This window comes from Phlebotomus papatasi, chromosome 2, assembly GCF_024763615.1.
Source record: "Phlebotomus papatasi isolate M1 chromosome 2, Ppap_2.1, whole genome shotgun sequence".
In the NCBI taxonomy this organism is placed as follows: domain Eukaryota; kingdom Metazoa; phylum Arthropoda; class Insecta; order Diptera; family Psychodidae; genus Phlebotomus; species Phlebotomus papatasi.
The window spans coordinates 76,666,974-76,690,409 of record NC_077223.1 but is presented as its reverse complement, the minus strand read 5'-3'; the positions used below and the strand labels follow the sequence as shown (position 1 = coordinate 76,690,409).

At 34.3% G+C, this 23,436-nt stretch overlaps 2 protein-coding genes across 2 annotated transcripts; one reads left to right on the top strand and one right to left on the bottom strand.

Moving 5' to 3' along the window:
- The first annotated feature begins 225 nt into the window (after nt 1–225).
- On the top strand, nt 226–22,339 carry LOC129804446 (ubiquitin carboxyl-terminal hydrolase 31). The gene is made up of 7 exons (XM_055851762.1): nt 226–710; nt 1,000–1,179; nt 1,274–1,543; nt 9,547–10,842; nt 17,856–18,146; nt 21,341–21,898; nt 21,967–22,339. The coding sequence occupies exons 1-7, from the start codon at nt 363–365 to the stop codon at nt 22,015–22,017; spliced, it is 2,994 nt and encodes a 997-aa protein (XP_055707737.1). The 5' UTR covers nt 226–362; the 3' UTR covers nt 22,018–22,339.
- On the bottom strand, nt 16,322–17,733 carry LOC129804476 (cathepsin O-like). The gene is made up of 3 exons (XM_055851807.1): nt 17,328–17,733; nt 16,746–17,275; nt 16,322–16,681 (listed from the first exon to the last, which is right to left on the bottom strand). The coding sequence occupies exons 1-3, from the start codon at nt 17,505–17,507 to the stop codon at nt 16,369–16,371; spliced, it is 1,023 nt and encodes a 340-aa protein (XP_055707782.1). The 5' UTR covers nt 17,508–17,733; the 3' UTR covers nt 16,322–16,368.
- Nucleotides 22,340–23,436: the final 1,097 nt, after the last annotated feature.

Below are 23,436 nucleotides of genomic sequence, written 5' to 3'. Positions count from 1 at the left end.
CCTACTAAAAAATAAAAATAAAAATAAAATTTCGGCTTCATAAAGGTGTGCTGGAGCCATAAAAAAAATATTCTCCTAGAGATCAAAATTTTCGGACCTAAATGCCCACTAGAATCTCCTAAATCCAGGGAAAAAATCCTAGAGTTGGCAGCACTGTTTCGCCTTCAGAATTTTCTTGGCGAATTGTGGCGAATGGCGCTGTCGTCAGCAAAATGCAAAAAGTATTGCCAACTTCACACTGTGAGGGGATGTCGCGGTGACGTCCGGCCTAAAAAAAATCAAAAAGAAGAAGAAGAAGAAAGTAGAGGAAAAATTCTATTTTGTGATTTTGGGTGTGATTTTGTGTGAAAATCAGTGTAAAAATGTCACAAAATATTGCATTGGAATCGGTAATTTGTGGTGTTGGACACGAAATGGTGAAGAGTGATGGTGAAATTGGGGGTTTTGGGGATAAAAGTGAAGCACCATCGAGGGATTCCAGTGGTCAGAGACTCCGTAGGGTTTTTTCCCTCTCCAAGCAGCGAAAGTCACTTCGGGTGGCCATGAGGAAGATACCCCTGATTGGTGGACCTCAGGCCACGTCGGATGATGTGGAGGTTGGTGATGAGAGGGAAACATCTGGCGAGAGGCGTAAACTCTTCCGGACATCATCTGTGCGGAAGTTCATCTCACGAATTGCCCAGCAAATCACATCACTCAACATCAGTGGGGTATGTTGGATTGTGTGCTTCGTCAATGGGATGTAAAGAGTCTAGTACCCACTCATGGCATGATATTTTCCATATGAATTGAGCGTAATTAAACGATAGAGTTGTCGCACTATTTATGCCTTCTCTATCGCATATTTCACTTAATTAGTGCTAATTGAGGTGGATTGTATCACAACCAGAGGAGTATCTTCATTGGCTGGAATGGCATACCGAAATACCCTTTAGTTTTATTGAATAACAAAAAAAAAGCCAGTTGAAAACATTGAAAGATTTGCATGGAATTTTGCAGGTAAAACAAAATCTGGGGGATCGTGTGCCTCCCCTTGGGGGTTACCAGTGGCCTCCGGATCAGACACCGGGTGTGACTGGTTTAAAAAACCATGGAAATACATGCTTCATGAATGCCGTTCTTCAATGTCTTAGCCATACAGATCTGCTGGCTGAGTATTTTGTGTTGGATCAGTACAAGGTTAGTTCAGAGACACAGGGGGGATTGGTGCGTGAAATTAGAAAAGAAAAAAAAACAATCATTTTCCATTTACCTCTGTGACCTCCGCCCGTAGGTGGATCTAAAACGGCGCAACAAGATAAATTCGCGGAAATTCGGCACAAAAGGGGAACTCACGGAACAATTGGCTCTCATCCTGAAAGCCCTCTGGACCTGTCGATACAGCCCAGATTACAGTACCAGCTTTAAGGCGGCCGTAGATAGGCATGGATCACAATTTCGAAGTTCCACACAGCACGATGCCCAAGAGTTTCTCTTCTGGCTTCTGGACAAGGTGCACGAGGACCTCAACACAGCCACAAAACGGAAATACAAGGCTATTAAGGTAATTTTATTATACCATGGAGATTTTTATGGACTGAGGAGAGTGTGTTTGTCCCACCCTTTCTATAAATTATGTGACTGTTTTTTTTTTTGGCTGAACCCCTCAATTATCCTCAAGGGGTGATCATTTAGCGTGAAAGGTGTAACACTGAAATTATTTGGTGACCTTTACTGACTCACTCAATTCACAATTTTACGTGAGATAATTTTATATTAGCAGATTTGCAACAGAAATTTGTGTGAAAATTTTCGTCATTCGATTTAAAAGGAATAATTATGAAAAAATATAACTCTAATTTTTTATTTTAAGTATCTCGATCCTTGGAATTCTATTAAATTATCTAAGTAATCTTTTTAAAATATTACGCAATAGTGAAAAATTTTATATTTTTTGATCTGTCTTCATCCTTATAAAAGTCTGTTTGAGAACTCCCAGGTTAACCATTTAACTCTTTAAGGCCCATTTAGACGAAGGTATTTTGATTCGAAATCTCCCTTTCGAAATTAAAATTCTATATTACAGTAGACTCTTCGATATCCGGCTGACTGGGGGACAAAATGACATTTAGGTTTTTTGAATGATCAACGGTTTTTCTATTTTGTGCAGTGTGAATTTATTTTCTGTCTGACAAAGAAAAAGAGAACTTTCTTCATGGTGTGCTTATGTTTCATTTTTTACCACAATTATGTATTAAAAACTTCGATACAATGTTAATAATACTTTAATTCACTCTGGACAAACTTCATGTTTAGTGAAAATAATTTTGAATATATCAACCGCCAGTGTTTGGCAGCTGTCACCCGGATATCGAAGTGCTGGATATCGAAGAGTCTACTGTATTCATTAAGGGAGACTGAGGCAAAATTTGTCAAAACGAAAATTTCAATATTCACTATTTTCTAAAATAAAAGTGATTGAGGCTTGAAATTTTTATTATAGATAGCCTTCATGAACCTTCTTAAATTTACAAAGTTTCAAGGGATTCGAGGAAGGATTATGTAAAATAAAAAATAATGAAATTTTGAGCCCTATTTTTGGAATATTTGGCTTACAGAAAATATCAATACTGATTAGCTCAATTTAAGCACATTTCTCGTTAAGATAGACAAAAATTATCTTTGACAAAGTTGTAGAGGAATAAATTTCCTATAAAAATATGCCTTATTTGATATTTTTAACGTTTGCGAGAGTAAAAGGTCATAAATTATCCGCAGACTGACAAAATTTGCCCCAGCAATTTTGAGAATCTACACAAAATCGACTTTTAGAAAATGATTCGAAAATTACATTTCTTTCGAGATAGAAGAAAGTAATCTTCTGCAATTTTGTAGAGCAGTAAATTTCCTATAAGAATATGCTAATTATAAAACGTTTAAGTTTTCTCAGAGCTTGTGAAAGAATTAAATATGCGTTTTGACAAGTTTTGCCCTAGTCTCCCCTACAATAATAAAACAACGAATAAGAATAATAAATAAACCTTATATTCGAAATATTTTTGAAACAATTTTTATTCTTTGTTTTTTTTTATCACATTTTAATTAATCGTAACGATAGTAAGGAACAAAAATATACTTCAAAAGATTTGAACCGATTCGTAAATCACTCAAAAGGTTCTACAAAATAGTTTTAAAAGTACCTAATAGAAGATTTTCGGACAAAAATTATTTATCAGTTCATAACCGGTTTACAACCGATTTGATCCGATTCATAAATCTCACAAAATATTTCCCAAAATGCCTTAGCTCTTTCGCGTCCCATTTTTATTCAGCAGATGAATTCATGTAAAATTGGGTTTTTCCTAATGCTTTATGATCAAATATAATAGTTCAGAGAGAAAAAAAAATTTCCATTGCGTGAAAACTCGGAAAACCCCCGGGTCATATATGACCCTATTGTCCTCAATACAAGTGTACATACCATTTTCAAAATCTATATCACGGGCTTTTTAAGAGTTTTTTTTGCTTGAAGTTATTAATTTGGCCAAAACCATGGCAAACTGGATTGTCTTGATGAACACTGTACTCCTGGTGTTCAAGGAATCTTCCTGGTAATCCGTTGAACAGTTACTGTCACAATATCTTGAGTGGTATTTGGCAAAAATCAACTTATTCACACACAATACAATTGCACAATATGAGACGCTTGCAGAATACTCTAAAATATTGCAAAATATGTTATAATTCATCAGCTATAAGATGAAATGTCCATGAGCAAGATGTCCCACCTGCATTTCACAAAGAAAAACAATGTCCCAACTACATTTCGCTATATGTTTGGGACGAAAACACTGTTACCCTTGCCGACAATAGGGTCATATATGACCCGGAAAATTCTACACGCTTTTCTGGAAAATTGAGAGTAGTTTATTATATCAAAATATGCAATATGCAGTCTTTGGATACTCTATTTTGTGTTTCTAAAGAACTTTTTGCTGAAAAAAATAAATTAATATAAAAAATTTTGAAAAAGAAAAGTCATTTCACAAAGTTCGAAATTAGTGATTTTTTATCTCAAATATTTTCTTTTCCTGAATATCTGGATTTTTGAGAAAATTAGCCAAGAATCTTACATCCTTCTATTATGATGTCGTGCACAAACCGATAGATTTCAATTAATGTAAATAGTCAAAAAAAAATTGTTTTTTTCCCGGGTCATATATGACCCTAATGACGCGAAAGAGTTAGGAGCTTAGAAGTAATCTAATTGAATTTCGTATGAAATTTAGCGATCGGTTATGAACCGGTTCGAGCTTGTCAAGAATTCCAAGACCTTTCCAACAGGCGATTTGAACCGATTTATAAATCACCCGAAACATTGCCCAAAATACACATCAGGAATCAGGAGTAATATAATTCATTTTTGGAAAAAGAAGTTGTTGGTTAGGAACCGGTTCAAAACCAATTAAAATGGAACTGGTACCAATTTTATCGGAAATTCCAAGATCTTTCCAACGAGCCCAAATATAATATCATTCGGATGAGAAATACGGTCTCTGTCTAGAGTGTTTTGACGTTTGACCTTGAAAACCGCTATTAGGAATGATTCAAGGATATTTTCGTATAAGGACGAAATGTCGACCTAGGAGATCGTAGGCCGGTTAGGAGCATGTCAATGGTCCCTGTACTCTAGTACTGTTTCCCACAGCTTTTCCAAGTTCGGAAATTGAGTAGATAAACTGCTAGGTTGTCTATTTTTATCGAGACATTACTTGGGAGGATCATAACAGACGGTAGGAAGATTAAGCGGTGAAAAACAAATGAGAAGTAAAAAACTAATATTCGTTGGCAATAAAAGTGGTCAGTAAAATATTAAATTTTGGTAAAAAAGCTTAAATCTTTACAAAAAGAAGTCTAATTTGTGTAATTAGTATAATAATCTAAAGAAGGTTGCAGGTGAAATAAAAACCTCTTTTTCTCCTTTGTCAAAACATGCATGAAAATTTTCATTGATTTTCAAGTTCTCTTAAAGTATTTGGTACTTGCTCTTTTTTTCATTAGAGAAGACACTTAATTTTTTCGGAAAACTAATTTCAAAATTTAAATTGTCATAAAATAATTTAAGGTTTAATATAAATTTTATTCTCGTTGCTTTCTGTATCCTTTCAAATTTTATCCTTGTAAGTATAATTTCAAGAATATGTCCCATAAACCTCAAGAAACATTAATGACTTCCAACTTCAAAGTTTATTGCAACCAGTTTTAATTATGATTTTTAATAAACCTCACCTAGATAAAACATTTGAGGCCAAAGTATTATTACCATTAGTTAAAATGTTATATAATGCCTTTTTTATAATGCTAATAATTTTTGAGATAATGCAAAATAAAATATTTAATTAAATAAATTAGTTATCAATATTAAACGCGTGTAGTATGAATGAATTGTAATAAAGCTAATTTTAAGCCTTATGTCTCCGAGCAATACCGATAGATATTTAGGTACAGATAGGATGATTCTTTTTTTTTAATATTTTTATTACTATTAGGGTAAGATATTATTGATATTATTACAAGTATAAGTAAAATAAGCGGGAAAATTTAACATAAATATTCGTATTTTGTTCATACATTCCATTAACCCTTTAAGGACGAGACACTTTTCATTGGCCGAAAATCAATAATAAAAGTGAAACCGATAAGCAAAATCAATGAAACGTCTTGCATTTAAGCTTAGAAAATCCAACAGAGTCTGATCCACTGTATTTTTTGTATCTATGGACGATAGGGACAAGAATAGCCTAAAAATTTAAGCAATATTTATGAAGATATCAATGACATGATAATTTTCACTCTAATAAAAAAAGTATTAGTATGAGTATTTTAGTTTCTATTCCCAAAGGGGTTTTGCTTAATAAAAATTGGAAATAGGGCAAAGGCTCATAATTTTGTACAGTCTGCTTATAAGCATTGATGTTTCAAGATTGAAGTGCAATATTTTCAATACTAATTGACTTTTTTTGTTATACTCTCTTTTCAGAAGGGTTGTTTAGAAACTTGGCAAGGGTTTATTGTCTTTGTTTTTACTAAAATTAGTCTTAATACGTTTAAAAATGAATTGATATGTAGAGGTGAATTTGACTCGAATTTCGGACAACTTGGATATTAATTTGGACAACTTGGCTGTAAATTTGGACAGCTAATCCGCCTCAACAGGATTCCCATTGTTCTTTATTTCATGAACCAAACTTACCAAGTCCTCTTCCTGTTCATGTAAGGGAAACGTAGAATGTCACTTAAGCCTGGAAACTTTCCAAAACATTCATTAAAGTGAGTTGACTTCGGTATTCCAAGTACGCGCGGATTCGCGCATTCCCTGGCCTTTCCGGGAGCATTGCAAGGCATTTCTCGCTACATCTCTTTCGTAGAGATGATGCTCCTTTGTTTCTCCAGGCATTTGTCCAACCTAGTCATCACAAAAGCTAAAATTTCACGAAATTTCGTGAGAAAAACACCTGTCCAAAATAAGGAGTATCACCTCACTGGTAAATGTCTTTTCCCAATAAAAACATTTCTGGTAAAAACATTTCCCATTTTTCACACGAAAAATCTAATTCTCAAGGCAAATCTCACTTCAGGTCAAATGTACAAGTCACCACTAACATAAATCAACACAATATTCAATGAATATTTAATAATATCACTTAAATCATCATATCATATTTCTCGTAAGCAATTGCTGAATTTTCAACAAAGCAATTTTAACTCAAATCATATTCAAAATTTAACGTATTTAGTGTTAAAATCTTCCAAAAAGAACAAATATTTAGATAGAATTCATTGTTCATCAAATATTGGAATAAAAATACATAACTTTAATCAATTTATTTTCAGTGTCCAACTTTACCCTCAAAGTGTCCAAATTTAGAAACTGTCCAAAATTATGAGCTCTTACCCTAATTCTTAATATTTCTGGATGAAATCAATACGAAATACTTTTAAATGTACCTTTAAAACTTTTAAAGGTATTGTGCTCTCGAGTCTGAGAATTTAGTAAATTTTTTGTTTTGCGTATTTTTTGTATCAATCCGTTAAATTTATATAAGTATATTGAACCAGAGTTCGAATCACTCAAAATTTCAATGATATAATTTCAGTGAACTTGTCTAAATTATAGGCAAAAAATTGAGGAATTCTACTGTTTTATCGGTATAGTTCTCCAAGTAGTAAAAACAAAATCAGGTTTTAGGACTTGGTATAGTTCACACTGTCGTACTGTTGGAAAACGTAAAATTTTTGGGGCCCCCACAAATGGACACTGGGCCTCCACATTTCTAAATGCGGCCCTGAGTGTCACCTTTTTTAATCTAAATATTACAGTAGACTCTCTCTCAAATGGGCATTTAGGGCAAAATGTCATCCGGTTTAGCGATGGAATTGAGCGTCAAAGCCTTTGTAAATTCCACAAAAAGCGCTCAATTTAAAAGAATCACGATAAAATAGGAAGAACTACAGCGAATTTGAGCAAATTAGCTTCAAAATTAAACGTGAAAATTGTCTACAAAATTTTTCGCCCGATTGAAAAAAGAGCCGATTGAGCGAGAGTCTACACGGTAAAAAATTTCGGCACATATTTGTTCCAAAAATTAGCTCGTCCACGGACACCATAATTTTTCGCACAATCTTGTTCATTTTACGAGACTCAAAAAGATAATCAATATTAGTAACAAATTTGTTCCAAAAAGTAGCTCGTCCACGGACACCGAAAATTCTTGGAATAAATTTGTATGTTCTAGGAGAAACAAAAAGATACCCAATATTAGTAACGAATTTGTTCCAAAGATAGCTCGTCTAGTATAAAATCGTATCCCTCCTCTCACACTCAGCCACCCGTCGCCGAAGCGAGGAGGACGCCAAATCTATGGCAATTTTCGTGCTACATGGTTTCACTTTTTTAATTCGAGATTCCCTTCCCCTCCTGCTGCCAGCACTCGCATGTGATTTCGTCATGCACGCGTCTGTATAAAATACTCTTAAGTTGATTTTTATTTGATGTTCCTTATGAACTTTCGCCACCGAAATCCATCTCGACTGAAGTATAGGCCTTAACTGTAAGACGAAATCACTTACACAAATTTGTTCCCGACAATGGGAACAAAAAGATTCCCGATATGAGTAACAATTTCGTTTCAAAAATTACCTCGTCCACGGACACCGAAAATTTTTGGAACAAATATGTAACAGATGTAGGAATAATATTGTTATAAAAAATATGTACCAATTTGTTCCTGACAGTGGGAACAAAACAGCTGAGTGCAACAAATTCTGTTCCAAATTTCGGGAAAAAATTTGTATAAAACGAAATCAACTCAAATTTGTAGACATTCCACTGTATCAAAACGGTTCCAAAAGAAAACTAACAAAATTGTAACTGTATTTTGTAACGAAACTGTAAAGAAAACTTTTTGGAACAAACAAATATCTTGTCTGGTACAAATTGATTCCAAAAAAATTTATTCCAAGGAAAGCTTGTTCCAATATTTTGGTCAGTGTCCAAAAGTTTTTACCGTGTACCTCTAAAACATATCCTAAAATCATTGAAAAAGCTCGGGCCAATTTTGAGAAAAACCGAAAATACATTGGTTTTGGAGCGGCTGGAAGGGGTGGGAGGAACAGAAAAAAACATTAGGAGATTTTTTTTATTGGGGGTCATCGAAAATCGGAAGTTGATATCTTTTACCGTTTGAGCTCCAGAGCGGTGATAAGATGAAAGTTTAAGTTTGAGCAGTAAAATATGAAGTATTCGAAGCCAGAGTATGTGCGAAGCTTGAACGCCGTTCCCTAGAATACCGTATCGGCATAAAGTGCCACCTTTTTTTATCTAAATATTACAGTAGACTCTCTATCAATTGGGCATTTGGGGCAAAATGTCATGCGGTTTATCGATAGATTTTGGCGTCAAAGCCTTTGTAAATTCCACAAAAGCGCTCAATTTAAAAGAATCACGATAAAATAGGAAGAACTACAGCGAATTTGAGCAAATTAGCTTCAAAATTAAACGTGAAAATTGTCTAAAAAATTTTTCGCCCGATTGAACGAGAGTCTACTGTACAAGTTTCCCGCGATTTTTACCTTTCCTCCAAAAAAAACTTTTTTTCGATTGTAAGGACCTTTAACAGCTTCCAGATCTAATTTAGAAAGTGATCAGAGAATTCTCAAAACCCATAATTCAAGGAAAGAAACTAATTCAAGTATGATAATAAATTATCTCATTTCTAATATTGGAATATGTACACCAATAAGAGTCAAATTTGACCTAATAGACGTAAAAGAGTTACGGGGTAAATAAAATATTCTCATTTTGTAAACACAAACAATCATGTACACTATTAGCCTAAATCCTTCCCCTTGGTGTGCGTCTGATAAGACCGCGTGGATTGAAAGAGTGTCTCTCTCGCTCTCTTCTCCACGGAAGTGTGTCAGTCTGAAGGTCTTTCTAATCGTAGAATAATAAAAATTCACATAAACATATGCTATGCACGCTATTGTTGTTGTTGTTTTTTGTAGAACACATATGGGCGTCCGGATGAGATAATTGCCGCCGAGACGCTTGCCAATCACATTCGCTGCAACAATTCCTTCGTACAGGCCGTCTTCCAGGCCCAATTTCGTTCATCTCTCACGTGTCCGCGGTGCCAAAAGCAGAGCAATACCTTTGATCCCTTTCACTGTATTTCGGTGCAATTGCCACAGATTGCCCAGCAGAATGTCATTGTGACTGTCCTGTATGCCACGCAGCATCCGCGTCAGGTGAAATTGGGTCTGGGCGTACCACCTGGGTCACCTTTTGTGACACTCCGGGAACAATTGCACCTGGACACTGGTATCCCGGCGGATCGGATGGTGTTGATGGAAATCAATGATCAGGGTTTTTCACGAGTGTTCAGTGATTCAGATCCCATTTCTGTTGTGGCTGATAGTGATCAGGTGTACTGTATTGAGACACCTGAGGTGACAGGGGACGAGGCCAGTGTGTTGCTCTGTGTAGTGAATGTGACCAGGAGGGATGGGGAAAAGGAGGAAGGACAGAGATTTGGGGCACCAATGTGTGTTCGGGTGAAACGAGATATCACCCATGGGGAACTTCAGAGGGCTCTGATTAGGGAATTATCGCCAATTTTGAAGAGTGACAGTGTTGAGGGTGTGTTTAGGATACGTCTCCAGGATCCCCTTGTGGATCCAGACACCTACCTCGAACCCACCATTGAGCATCCACTCTTCACTGAAAACATCGATGTGATGTTGTCCGTCGTTCCACCGGACACGGGTCCGGCAAATGTGAGGCTGTTGCTGGAATGGGAAAATCCCGAAGAGCATTTCAGTGACATGACGGATCCCATTGTAGAGCATGCCAGTGTGGCACAGATGAAGGAGAAGACATCGGAATGTGCAATGTTGACACTGGAACAGTGTCTGGATCATTATACAAAGGCTGAAACTCTGAGTGCCGAAGATGCCTGGCGTTGTCCACATTGTCAGAAATATTTGCCAGTGGTGAAGACACTGGGACTATGGTCTCTGCCTGATATTCTTGTGATTCACTTCAAGAGATTCCGCCAGCAACAGTTGAGAGAACCCCAAGCAGCCAAACTCACAACAATGGTCAAGTTCCCACTGAATGGCTTCGATATGTCGCCCCATTTGGCAAGATCGCCCACCGAAGGTGCTCCAGGGGATCCCGGGACCAATGATGGAGACAACTGGAGCCCCTGGAAACTGATGAAGCGCCGCGATCAGACCTTTATGTCCAATGGTCATCACAAAGACACCAAATATGATTTGTATGCTGTCTGTTACCACCAAGTAAGTTAATTTTTTAATTTATTTTTTTTTTGGGTTTTTGCAAAAGTTCTGTCTGATTTATTATTATTATCAGGGGGGGGGGTGACATTAGCTCTGAAAAATGCGATCAGTTTTAGTGTAAATTTTTTCCTGTTTTCGTACACATTTCACGAGATATCTCCGAAACTACGTAGGTTGCTAATTTGGGCTTTTCGGTTGCCTTTTCGTTAATAAATTTTCTTTTATTTTGTATTAGTATTATTTGCTAATTCATTCTACAATGACAGAAAATAGCTAATAAACTCAAAAGTTCTTTCAGCACGCTAGAAACATATGGGAAACATGGGAAACGTCATGCCCTTGATGATTATTGTTATTAAACTTTTAATGAATTTTGTGCATTTTTTATGTAGAATTTTGATTGTCTGATTTAAATTTTGAAAAAAGTGTTTGTTTAAAAATTTTCTTGAAAATTAATATGAAATCTAACCGTGCTATCACACTAGGATTTTTTCAATTTGTAAATTCAATTTAATTTTCATTTCATAATAATTGCGTTATTTTGCATTAAAAATCATTTGAATTAATTGATTTTCGCTTACATTGATATAAACTAATAGGGGAAAGTCGTCTGCCTTCAAACGAAAAATGGAGTTCCAAATTTAAGATTTTTTTCTGAAGAATCCACAAAATGGATTTTATTTTCTACTACACCAAAAAATTCTCTTGTTCATTCGGCGTATATGATTACCTCATTTAGCACTTGCAAGTCCTCAGTTTTTCCTTCTGAGGAAATTAAAAAAGTGATGTTGATTTGTATGAAGGCAGCTGGCATAGTCTGCCTTCAAACGCGAGGCAGCTGCCTTTTAATGTTTTTTTTTTCACTGAGAATATTGAATCAATAAAACTAAATGGGCTATAAATGATTAGATTGAAGCCTAACGCACTCACTACCCCATAGCAAAATTCCGCAAAAATTCCAATGGAAAACTTGCGTCCAAATGGCTAAATTCGCTGGAATTTGACGCTAAAATTCCACTAAGTTTTCCTATGGAATTTAAAGCCGGAAATTCCATGGAAATCATAGTGCTCCATGGAATTTACTAGTACGACATGCTGGAATTCCAGCGTTAAATTCCGCGGTATTCCGCGGAAGATTTATATGGAAACTCACACGTGAAACGTCCGCGGGATAAGCTGGAAAAAACATATGGAAATTTCCACTATCTTTCCATAGTGTTTTATATGGATTTTTCCACTAGTTTTCTGAAATGTCAAACAAATAAAATGGTGTTGCGAAAACTTTTAGAATTTGTTTCCAAACCTTCCGCAAACATTTCTAGTGATTCATGTGGCAATTATAATATAATTAATAATGCGATGCTGCGTTTCGTGTAGATAATAATGAAGTGATTACATTAAATAGGTCCCCAACCTAAAATAATGCTGTTTTTATGTTAATTAATATATATTTTAGGAAAAAAATTTTTTTTTAATAAAATATTTTTTTATTGCTCAAAGTGTCAATTCGTTATTGCTGGTTTAGTAAAACATATTATAATCCTCGTAATCTTTGCTATTTCTTTAATATTCGGAAGTAAAATCATGAGGTGCATGTGACAGCTTCATTTTTTCTCCATTTTATTTTGGTGGAAAAATCCACATAAATTCCACGAGCATTTCCATGGATGTATTCTATAGAAAAAATCCAGCATAAATCCATTAAATTTTCCTTGGAACCTATTATGGAAAATTCCTATGGAATTTTTTAAGGAAAAATAGTGGAAAATTCCAAGGAATTTTTCGCTTATTATTCCTATTCCGCTTTCTTTTGCAATGGGGTAAAATCATCACTGCAGTCAAAAGACATTAAACAATAACTTTTCTTCACATTTTTCTGAAGCACTGTTTTGCACTTGAAAATTTGGAAGAAAAAGCCATTGAAGTTGGAAATTGTCAACTTGAAACATCCCGGCCGGAGCAAGATAGCAGGTTATAAGTATTTGTATGACGTTCGTGAGAGTAAAGTAGGAGTTCGATTTCACATGTTTTGATGTATGGAAAGATAGGATTTAAAGGCACACGACATTAGCATTTAAAGGCTGCTGCAGGGTGATATTTGCAAATTTTTGCCACCCACAAAAATTGTGTCATCTGAACCAAAATGTATTAACAGAAATATTAAGCCTGATTAACCTTCTATGTGTCACAATGGAAGATTTATTTGTAAAATGATTTTTACTATGAAAAATCATATGATTTGTGGAACATCAAAATTACAGTTTAGAGCTCATTTTCATTTTTTTTGATCTAGCATCTAGGAAATAGGAGCTAGGCTCTCCATTTTTTGATGATTTGTGAGGATGATGGATAGCTACTTAATAGTTAATAGAATATAATTTATGCTTTTGAGAACAACGAAAAAATCGCAACATTTGAAGGCTGCTGCATTTAAAGGCAGACGACTTTCCCCTACTTGGCCCACCAAAACATGTTTAAATATGCTAAAATAGCATAAATGTGGTTGCTCAAATTAATTTCAACTCAGCAAATTAAAATGTTAAAATTGCTCAATTATTCCAATTTTATTGGACTTAGGCGATATAGGCACCCTCATTTTCGTTGTTTCTTTTTACAAATGAGGTCCAACTATGTGAAGTAGTTCCTCAAATTGTTCAGTAGCCATACGAAGAAAATTGTTGTGTCCAAAAAAATCACCAGTTGCGATCCGTGGGAAGATCTCTCTTGGATCCATTTTCTGGCCCACAATCTCTTCGTTTTACCTTGAGACACATTTTTATTGAATATGTATCCTAGTAGGAAAATTTCTTCCTCATCACTGGACTCACTCATTTTTCTAATAATGTAATAAAATCACAAATGACAAAATAAAACAACTGGCAATCTGCGCGGCTTTTTTGAATGCAGCAAATTTCTCGCAAAAATGTGTCCTGGCTATGAAATATTTCAAGTGGTTCTCGCAATTTTAATGCTCAATTTGTTGAATTCAATTTAAAATTAAATTGTGAAAAATCCTAGTGTGATAATACCGTACATTGAAACAACACGGAGTTCTTAATTGTTTCTATGGAAAAGAACCAAAGAAAGTAAGAAAATTTGTCATTGCTGGGTATGGTTTCAAAAAGTTACACATTTTTGAGATATTTAATATTTAGCATTAATCATGCTTTTTAATGGGTTACGTTGGTTAAAAAGACTAGAAAATATTTCTTTTAAATATATTAAAAAAAAAATTTTCTATATATTTTTTTTCTTTTCAACATAAAATAATTTTAATTTTTATGTTGTAGTTCTTAAGCAACTTTAAAACTTTAAAACTTGAAAATACATTTTCATTTGAAAAATCAAGAATTTTTTTTTCAAAACCGCGATTTCGAATAATTTTGATTTTTTTATTTGTTTATAAGTATTGTGGAGTACTGTATTCCCTGAAAAGTTGAACTCAAAATTTTGAGTTTAACTGGTATTTTTTCTTTTTCCAAAATGTTATGAAATTTTGAATATTTTTAAAAAAACATAAGCGCAAAAGTGGAAGCTCACCTTTTCAGGGTATGTACACGGTAAAAAATTTCGACACGTATTTGTTCCAAAAATTAGCTCGACCACGGATACCATAATTTTTGGCATAATCTTGTTCATTTTATGAGACTCAAAAAGATACCCAATATTAGTAACGAATTTGTTTCAAAATGTAGCTCGTCCACGGACACCGAAAATTTTTGGAACAAATTTGTACCTTCTAGGAGGAACAAAAAGATACCCAATATTAGTAACGAATATGTTCCAATAAATAGCTCGTCTAGTATAAAAGCGACTTTCGCCACCGAAATCCATCTCGACTGAAGTATAGGCCTTAACTGTAAAACGAAATCACTTACACGTATTTGTTCCCGACAATGGGAACAAAAAGATTCCCCATATGAGTAACAATTTCGTTCCAAAAATTACCTCGTCCACGGACATTGAAAATTTTTGGAACAAATATGTTACAGATGTAGGATCAATATTGTTATAAAAATATGTACCAATTTGTTCCTGACAGTGGGAACAAAACAGCCAAGTGCAACAAATTCTGTTCCAAATTTCGGGAACAAATTTTTATAAAACGAAATCAACTCAAATTTGTAGACATTCCACTGTATCAAAACGATCAAAACAGTTCCAAAAGAATACTAACAAAATTGTAACTGTATTTTGTAACGAAACTGTAAAGAAAACTTTTTGGAACAAACAAATATCTTCTCTAGGTACAAATTGATTCCAAAAAAATTTGTTTCAAGGAAAACTTGTTGCAATATTTTGGTCAGTGTCCAAAAGTTTTTACCGTGTAGTATTCAATGTTACTGATCAACAGTAAAAAAAATAAAAATCTTTGAGAATGGGGTTTTTGAGAAGAATTCATTTTTAAATTTTTTCAAAAAAAAAATTCAAAATACCGTTACAAAAAACTTGAGCATATATAATACGAAAACGAGTATATCGTTTTAAAGAGTATTAAATTATCTTTCAAATAAAAAAAGAATGAGAAGAAATCTCAACCAGTTCGCGAGATAAAGCATTTTGAAATACTTTCCAAAAATCTCAATTGACGAAAGAAGCGCGAGACGCCATCTTTGGCGCCATGTGTCTCCGGCCAGGATTTTTTTTGGGCGAAAAGAAAATAGGGGTATATTATTTTATCGTGTATTTTAACATATGTAAAATTCAGAAACATCTGAGACCATGAACCCGCGATTTGCGATTTTTCGCTCGTCTTGAGATGGATTGGCCCTTTTGCAATTTTAGGTTTTTTTTACTTTATCATTTTCTTTATTAATATTTTCTTGACCTCAAGTTCCCTATGTTCCGAGCGAAATATCACATATGAGGAGCTCAGAGCAAAAAAAAACGCTTTTTAATAGGGAAATGCATACGACTTTTTTTTGTTTTGAGAGTTTTTTTTTTATCTGAGCGCCTCATATGATGCACGCACATGTCTTCATGAAACACTGTTAGGCATATTTTTTGTTGATGTTCCATATGAACTTTGTCACACGAATATCTTCTTGACTGAAGTATATTCTTAAAACGAAAACACTTAAGCATATACTTCAGTCGAGATGAAATTTTACAACGAAAAAGAGTAACAATTACATCGATATCCGACGAATTAATTCAACTCACAGAAAGTTGTTTCAACTCTATTTATTAAAGTTTACAACGAAAAAGAGTAACAATTACATCGATATTCGTAGAGTTAATTCAACTCTGCCATAGAGTTGTTTTAGATTTTTAGGTTTTTTCTTAGTGTAGCAAGATTTTTGGCTTGCCATATTTCGCCCTGCTTTTTCCAGTAGTTCACTTAACTTTTTTGGCCTTTTCTGCGTAATTAACAGATTTTGTTGCAGCATATTAAGATCTTTCAAAATTGAGTTTGGTGATTTTTTTTTAACACTCAACAAAAATGGGAAAAATACTTAGTGAGATAAAATGAATAACCTTCTGCAACAACTAAATATTTATTTTTATTTATTAAATGTACAATTCTCAAACATCTTCAATGTCAATTACCGCTACTCGTTGAGCTATCCCACACAGATTCTTTCCAATGGCTATTCTAACGTAGCCATCCTCACCGAAATTCCTGCCCCAGGAATTTCGGACGATGTAGTGTGGGATGTCATGGTTGAGATTGTAGCCAACAATCTCAACCACGTGATTGAGTTTAGTGATATCACCATCACAATGATACTGTATAATTCCACCGAGATAATTTTGCCATGTTAAGCCATTTATAGCAGCCACAATGGGTCCATGGAAGGCCAAAAGTTTGAGCATTTCATCTTCATTGCCCACAAAACTTCCATGGTAGGGAAGAAATTAATTAAAAAAAAAAGAATTAAAGATTGTAAATTAAGACATACTTGCTGCAACTAAAGTCTCGAACTTTAACGCCGGTTTTCGCAGTAAAACTGCAATTACTCGTGGATGTTTTGATGTAGGTGGCATCCTGCTGGAGGGCTACATGTTCGTCGATTATCCACTGAAGGAGTTCCACGAAATCCCCTCCGTGGCAACCAAAATACTGACTGTCGAAGCAATCAAAAATTTGCTGAATGCTCAAATCTTGAGCTATTTTTTGTCGGGTTTTAGCCACCATTGTTTCAACGACACCAAGAACACTGTAAGCCCAGCAAGCACCACAAGATCCTTGATTTTTTATTTCAGTAACGTAATTCAAAGAGCGCCAATCGGTAAATTTAGGAAGATCCTTATGATTGATTCTGGAGAAATTTCTTCCTGTGATATTTTGTGTTTTTTGTTCACGGTAGCCCAAATGATTCCTCTGAAATTCCTCGATGGTGAGATCAGTGAAATTTGTCACTCCATATTTAGCACTATTGGGATTTTTCCAATGGGTTTCATTCATTGTTTTCAGTCTGACCATTGATTTCTGTAGGAGATAGTAAAATTATTCCAGGAATTTAGCCTTAGGAAAAACTCACCTCAAATACTAAAAAACGACTTTCATAGGCTTCCGGATGATATCGATAGGGACGATTGAAGTCAGAGACAAAACGCTCAAATTGTCCTTCGAGGGATGATGGAGGATTCATGTGAAGGGGCACAATGAGAAAAAGACACAGAATTCCGGCGAAAATCGCAAGAAATTTTCCCGTTTCCATTGTTTTTTTTTGTAAATTAATGGGCAGAAGAAATCCTCCAGAGAATCAGTAGCACTGGTCAATAGAGTTTTTGAACTACAAAGAACTTCCCCCAAAAAGATCTCTGATGTGATCTTCCTCTCTCAGAAAAGCAAATGTGAGAGAAAGGGCAGTTACTGTTCAAACTATTAGGAGCTAATTTCTCCCAAAGATCTCATTATCAATTTCATTCTATTTTGCAATCCATGAACTGTTTATAAGAGTCATTTTCAGTGAAAAGAGAGAGAGAGTGATAAAAGATTATCTCTCTGTATTTCAAGTGCCGTTACATTGATTTATTGAGTCTCCATTTACATATGTTTCCCACAGGGAGATACTCTTGAGACTGGCCACTATACAGCTGCCTGTAGGAATCCCTACGATCAGCAGTGGTATAAGTTTGACGATCAGAATGTGGCCAAAGTGAATTCGGAGGCCATCGAAGAGGAGATTATTAACAACGAGGCTTACATTTTGTTCTATCAAAGACGGAAAATTGATGTGGGAGAGTGTTCGGGAGGTAGTTCATCTTCGGGGGATCATTGGGTGTCAAGGATAACAGCCACAACAGCCCCATCGGCCACAGTTGTGGATGAAACCACCAAAATTGGCGAGAAATCGGTAAGTTTAAAAAAACATTTGCATGATTCATAAATTCTCAAGCATTTTGCAACAAAAAATTAATAACAACATGATAAAATAATTAATTTAAACAAAAAGTACCAAATTTATCAGCAATTTGATTAGATTTATTAATGTTAAAATTTTTTATCATTTTAAATAAATCAGTAAGGTAAATGAAGCTAATTCAAAACCTGCTCCAAATGGAAATTTTTCGCTACTCCAAATGGAAACGTCATTGTTTTCATGATAAATACAGTACTAAATTATTATATGTATATATATTTTTATACCACAGTTTCATTACTTAGTTAATTTTGCTCCAAATAAAGTGAAAATCCATTCATATTCACAAATTTTTATTTGTTAATTTCTCAGAAAAATTAAAAGTGTACCCTTCCACCATCGAATTTTTCATCGATCGACCATGTTTTCCAATGAAAAACACAATGACTTGACTGTTGTTTATTCGTTTTGTTTAACATTTATGTCATATTTCTAATTTATATTTGTAATTCTTAGTGGTCAATTATGATACTTTTGCAGAGAAAGAATTTTCTCCACCTCTGGAAAATTTGAAAACTCATGAATACACTCGTTCCCAAAAGAACGGAAAGAAATGAAATTGCAACAATAGTAAGAAGTAATTTGAAAAATAATAAAAATAGTAAATGTCCTAATTCAAAACAATTTTCAGACGCTTTAACTTTGACAGAAGATCCAACACATTAAGTTCAATTTTTTTCTGAAGAGAATTCATAAATTTGCTCCTAGACTCTTCTAGAATGTTACTCTTTAGCGAAAATTCTTTAAAAAATGCTTCTATTAGAAATAAATTAATCCAAATGGAGACAAGGGAAAGTTTCTAATTGGAGACAAACAGTGTAAGTGAAACTGCGACGAAAGGCTTCCAAAACCTTGTTGAGTTGCTCCTGAGTGCAGGATTTGTTCTTATTCCTGGTCTTTTCTCCTTCCCCATTTAAAACAATAAGAAAATCTCTCCAAAAAAAAAATATATTTCCGGGGTTTCCTATTGAAGCATTTGCAGACACTTCAGAAAAACCCTTTTTGTTCACGAAATAGATAATTATTTATGAACAATAAAGATATTAGCACCTAATTTAAATAAAATTATCCAAAAATATGACATAAATGTTAAACAAAACGAATAAACAACAGTCACCTCATTGTGTTTTTCATTGGAAAACATGGTCGATCGATGAAAAATTCGATGATGAAAAGGTACACTTTTGATTTTTCTGAGAAATTAACAAATTAAAATTTGTGAATTTGAATGGATTTTCGCTTTATTTGGAGCAAAATTAACTAAATAATGAAACTGATATATTGTAAATATATAAATATAATAATTTAGTACTGTATTTATCATAAAAACAATACCGTTTCCATTTGGAGTAGCGAAAAATTTCTATTTAGAGCAGATTTTGAATTAGCTTAATTTACCCTATATGGAAAAGTAGAATTTGGGCTGGAAAACTTAATATTTAAAGAAGAAACCCCTTTCAAAACAGATCACATCGGAAACCAACCACAGTCCATACCAAAAATATTCCATCGGCATAATTTTCAGTTTTTCTTACTCTTAATAATATTTACTAATAGTATTTAGCTTATATTTAACGATTATTAAAAGATTAGATTAGTTTTAGTATGTAAGGACTGCTTTTTATATTAGATCATTTTTGTCCAAAACCCTCATTTTTGACTGATTGAGGATAAATTTTTTAGCCCGTGTATTTACTCAAATTTTGTTTAAAACTGTTCTTAGGTTTATATATGAAATTATTTCAGTCAATAGAACTGGATATTACAGCGTTTTCCCGGCCCAAACCGGGAGGGGAATTCTGTAAAGCTCTGGCAATGCCATATGACAAATTGGGTTCGAATCTTAGGAGAGCTTTTCCGAAAATGCGATTCAGAAGTCAGAAGTCACATATTTCAGATTTCTATCAATTCAAATGATAATGAATTTTATTGAAGAAATCAACCGAGACGTGTATTTTCATAAAATCATCAAGTAAAGGGATTTCATTAAAAACTCAATGAATTGCATTTTCGAACTCATATGATATGACAAAAAAAGCTCGATTGATATTAGCAGGTTTCGAACTCACGCATGACAATGCTATGAAAATTACAAATTCCCCTACAGAAGAGGAATTCTGTAACGCTTTTTGGCACATATGACAAATTATGACAAATTAGGTTTGAATCACAGGAGAGCTTTTCGAAAATGCGATTCTGCAGCCGTGACATTGCCATTTCAGCTCACATGACATCGTCAGAAGTCACATATTTGAGATTTCTGGCAATTAAAATGAAAATGAATGTTGTTAAACAAATCAACCAAGACAGACAGTATTTGCATAATATCACGTAAAGACATTTCATTAAAAAATCAGTGAATAGCATTTTCGAACTCATATTATATGACAAAAAAAGCTCGATTGGCATTGTCAGGTTTCTAACTCACGCATGACAATGCTACGAAAGTTACAAAATTCCACTACAGGTGTATTTAATCCATTTAATCTTACGAAGGGTGTGTTTAATGTTTTGAACGGTAGTGTAAATATGATTTTCATTCATCCAGAATTCGAATTCTTTTAAATAACCTCACAATTGACATTTTTTGAATCCAAAACGTCAATAGAATTTGAGATTTAGATTTGAGAGACTCTACTGTACTTAAGTTTTGAAACTGATCTGGAGTTATCACCCCAATTTCATCTGATTTAATTGAAGGTCCGATTAACTGAAAAATCATTTTTTCAAAATTTCGATTTCGAATATAACGAAAACCAGACGATTCTTTTTCTTTAAGTTTTAGTATGTTGTAGCTAAGGTCGAGACCTTTCCAAGGGTGGGTCGCACTCCTCCCTCGATGTTCCCTGGCCCGAGCTATAATCAAAAAAGTCTTGACCGGAATGCATTTTCGGGATTTTCGGTCTTTATGAAGCGATTTTAATGAAATTTTAGTATATTGTATCTGAGATCGAGATCTATGTAACGGTGGGTCGCATCTGTCCTCACTCCATCCCAGTATACCCCGACCCTTACTATACCCCAAGTACCCCGAGTTGCACGCATTTCGAGGTCACCTGTAAAGAATCTCAGCTACCATAAGCTTTTCTGGGCTTATCACTGGTTCTAAAATCAAATGAAACTTTCAGGCCACAACTGAGACGAAGAAAAATATTCCTGAAGTTGATTTGAAAGAGGAACCATCTTCCAATGAAGGAGCAGGAGCAGGAGAAAAGGTTAAAAGCACCGAAGAGAGTACAGTTGTTGTAACAGAGGCTGAGGTGACTGAAGTTGCTGAGGAAGTAGAAGAAGCTGAAATTGTTCAGGAAGAAACAAAAGTCGCAGAAGAAAGTCCACTTGAGGAAGAAAAAGAGCCTTCTGTGAAAGACGAAGAGAGTCTAACGAGAGAAGATTCAACGGATAGTCTCGGTGCCCTTGAAGAAGACTCAAAAATGTCTGAAGTGGAACAGGAAGAGGAGAGATTCTTCAATTCTGTGCCCGAAGCACGAATTAACTGGCTCAAAGCCTTTGATGACAACTTCGATAATCGGCGGCAGAGTCTGAGTTCGGCTGGATTCAAATGTGATTCCCTGCGAAGGAGTACAGGACCTTGTAGCAAAGACACACTCCTTTACATTGATCAGCAAAGCCACCCAGCACTCGATGATGATGACTCCACCATTCTATCCACCTCTCATTCGCTTTGGGTGAGTTGAAGCTATATTCCTTGCTTTTTAACACTGGATTTTTTTAAATAATGATTTTCCCACTTTAGATCACTCCAGTAGCGTCCCATAAGCTCATCAGTGTCTCGCCGAAAAACTAAAATCTAGAAACACTAAGTGTTTTTTTTTCTAAAAAAAAAAAGAGAAAGCTATGTTTTTTGGAATATTGCAACTTTTCTGCATTAACTAAGGACAATTTAAGAAGGAGTTTGTAGTTGATAATCTCACGTGGGTATTATTTTGAAGAAATATACAGTAGATGTTGCAGTGAGAAAGCATGATTTGCACAGTAATTTTATTCTAGTGGAGTTTAAAACAAATTTGAATATATTGAAAAGAAGAAGAAAAAAAGTATATTTTGTAAATATTACCATTTTAAATTTATTAACATATTTAAAAGAAAATAAATTGTTACTTCAAAAATTAGAATTTTTGACTTAGACTTTTTGAATGGTAAGCGGAAAATGGGGAAAATGTCTTAGCTGAGAAATGGTGTGCCCAGTGGAGTACCAAGAGATTTTGGCGCCCGGGGCGAATATCTTGACGAGCGGGAGCGCCCCTTACCCTTTCCACATGAAATATCTACTGAAAATTTTACAACTTATCATTTATCTATATATTAAATGTTCGTATATCGACAGAATATCTTTGCAGGACATAATATTTGAACTATTCCTGTTGCCGAAAATGGACAGCTAAATTTTTGAATAATTTTCGATTTTTTTTTTTGAATATTTTGCATAATATCTCGAAATCTACCTCACCGATTTCTTATTAGGCTTATGTTGTAGAGTTATTTCGGTGTAGACCAAATTTAAAAAAATCTTTAATCGGTCTATTAGTTTACGAGATTATTGCAATTTGAAGCAAAAAAAGATTTTTCAAAAATTTTCTGTTTATTTTTTTTATTTTTCGTAAAAATAAACTAAAAAGCTAATTGAATAAATCAATTTAAAAAAAAAAAATCCATAATGCCTCCGCTCCGGCACACCTTTTAGATCGGTAAAATTTAATGAAATCAAAATTCGCGTCCCTTTCTTTCTCAAAAGATTTGCATAAGTCTATCCTACACTTTCGACCCCAAATTGGACTGACGTAAATTTAATTTGATGTGATGTTCAAAAGAAGAAGAAGACTGCATAAGAGTAGAATACACATACTAAACTTTTAAGAAAGAGGGATGTGAATGTCGATTTTATGAAATTTTACTGATCTAAAAGATGTGCCAACAAGTTCGTAAAAGTTTGTACTTTTTTCACAAACATTCTTCGTAACATGAACATCTGACGAACATTTTTTGTACTTTTACAAACATTTGTTCATAAATGTTCATAAACACAAAAAAAAAAATGTTCGTAAAACGTTCGACAGGAAAACAAACATTTACGAACAAATGACAAAATTTTACGAACATTTTTTGTGTGTTTATGGCTCGAGCACACCTTTCAGATCAAGAAAATTTCATGAAGTCAAATTTCGTATCCATTTCTTACATGCTTTGCATATGTCTATCTCATTCT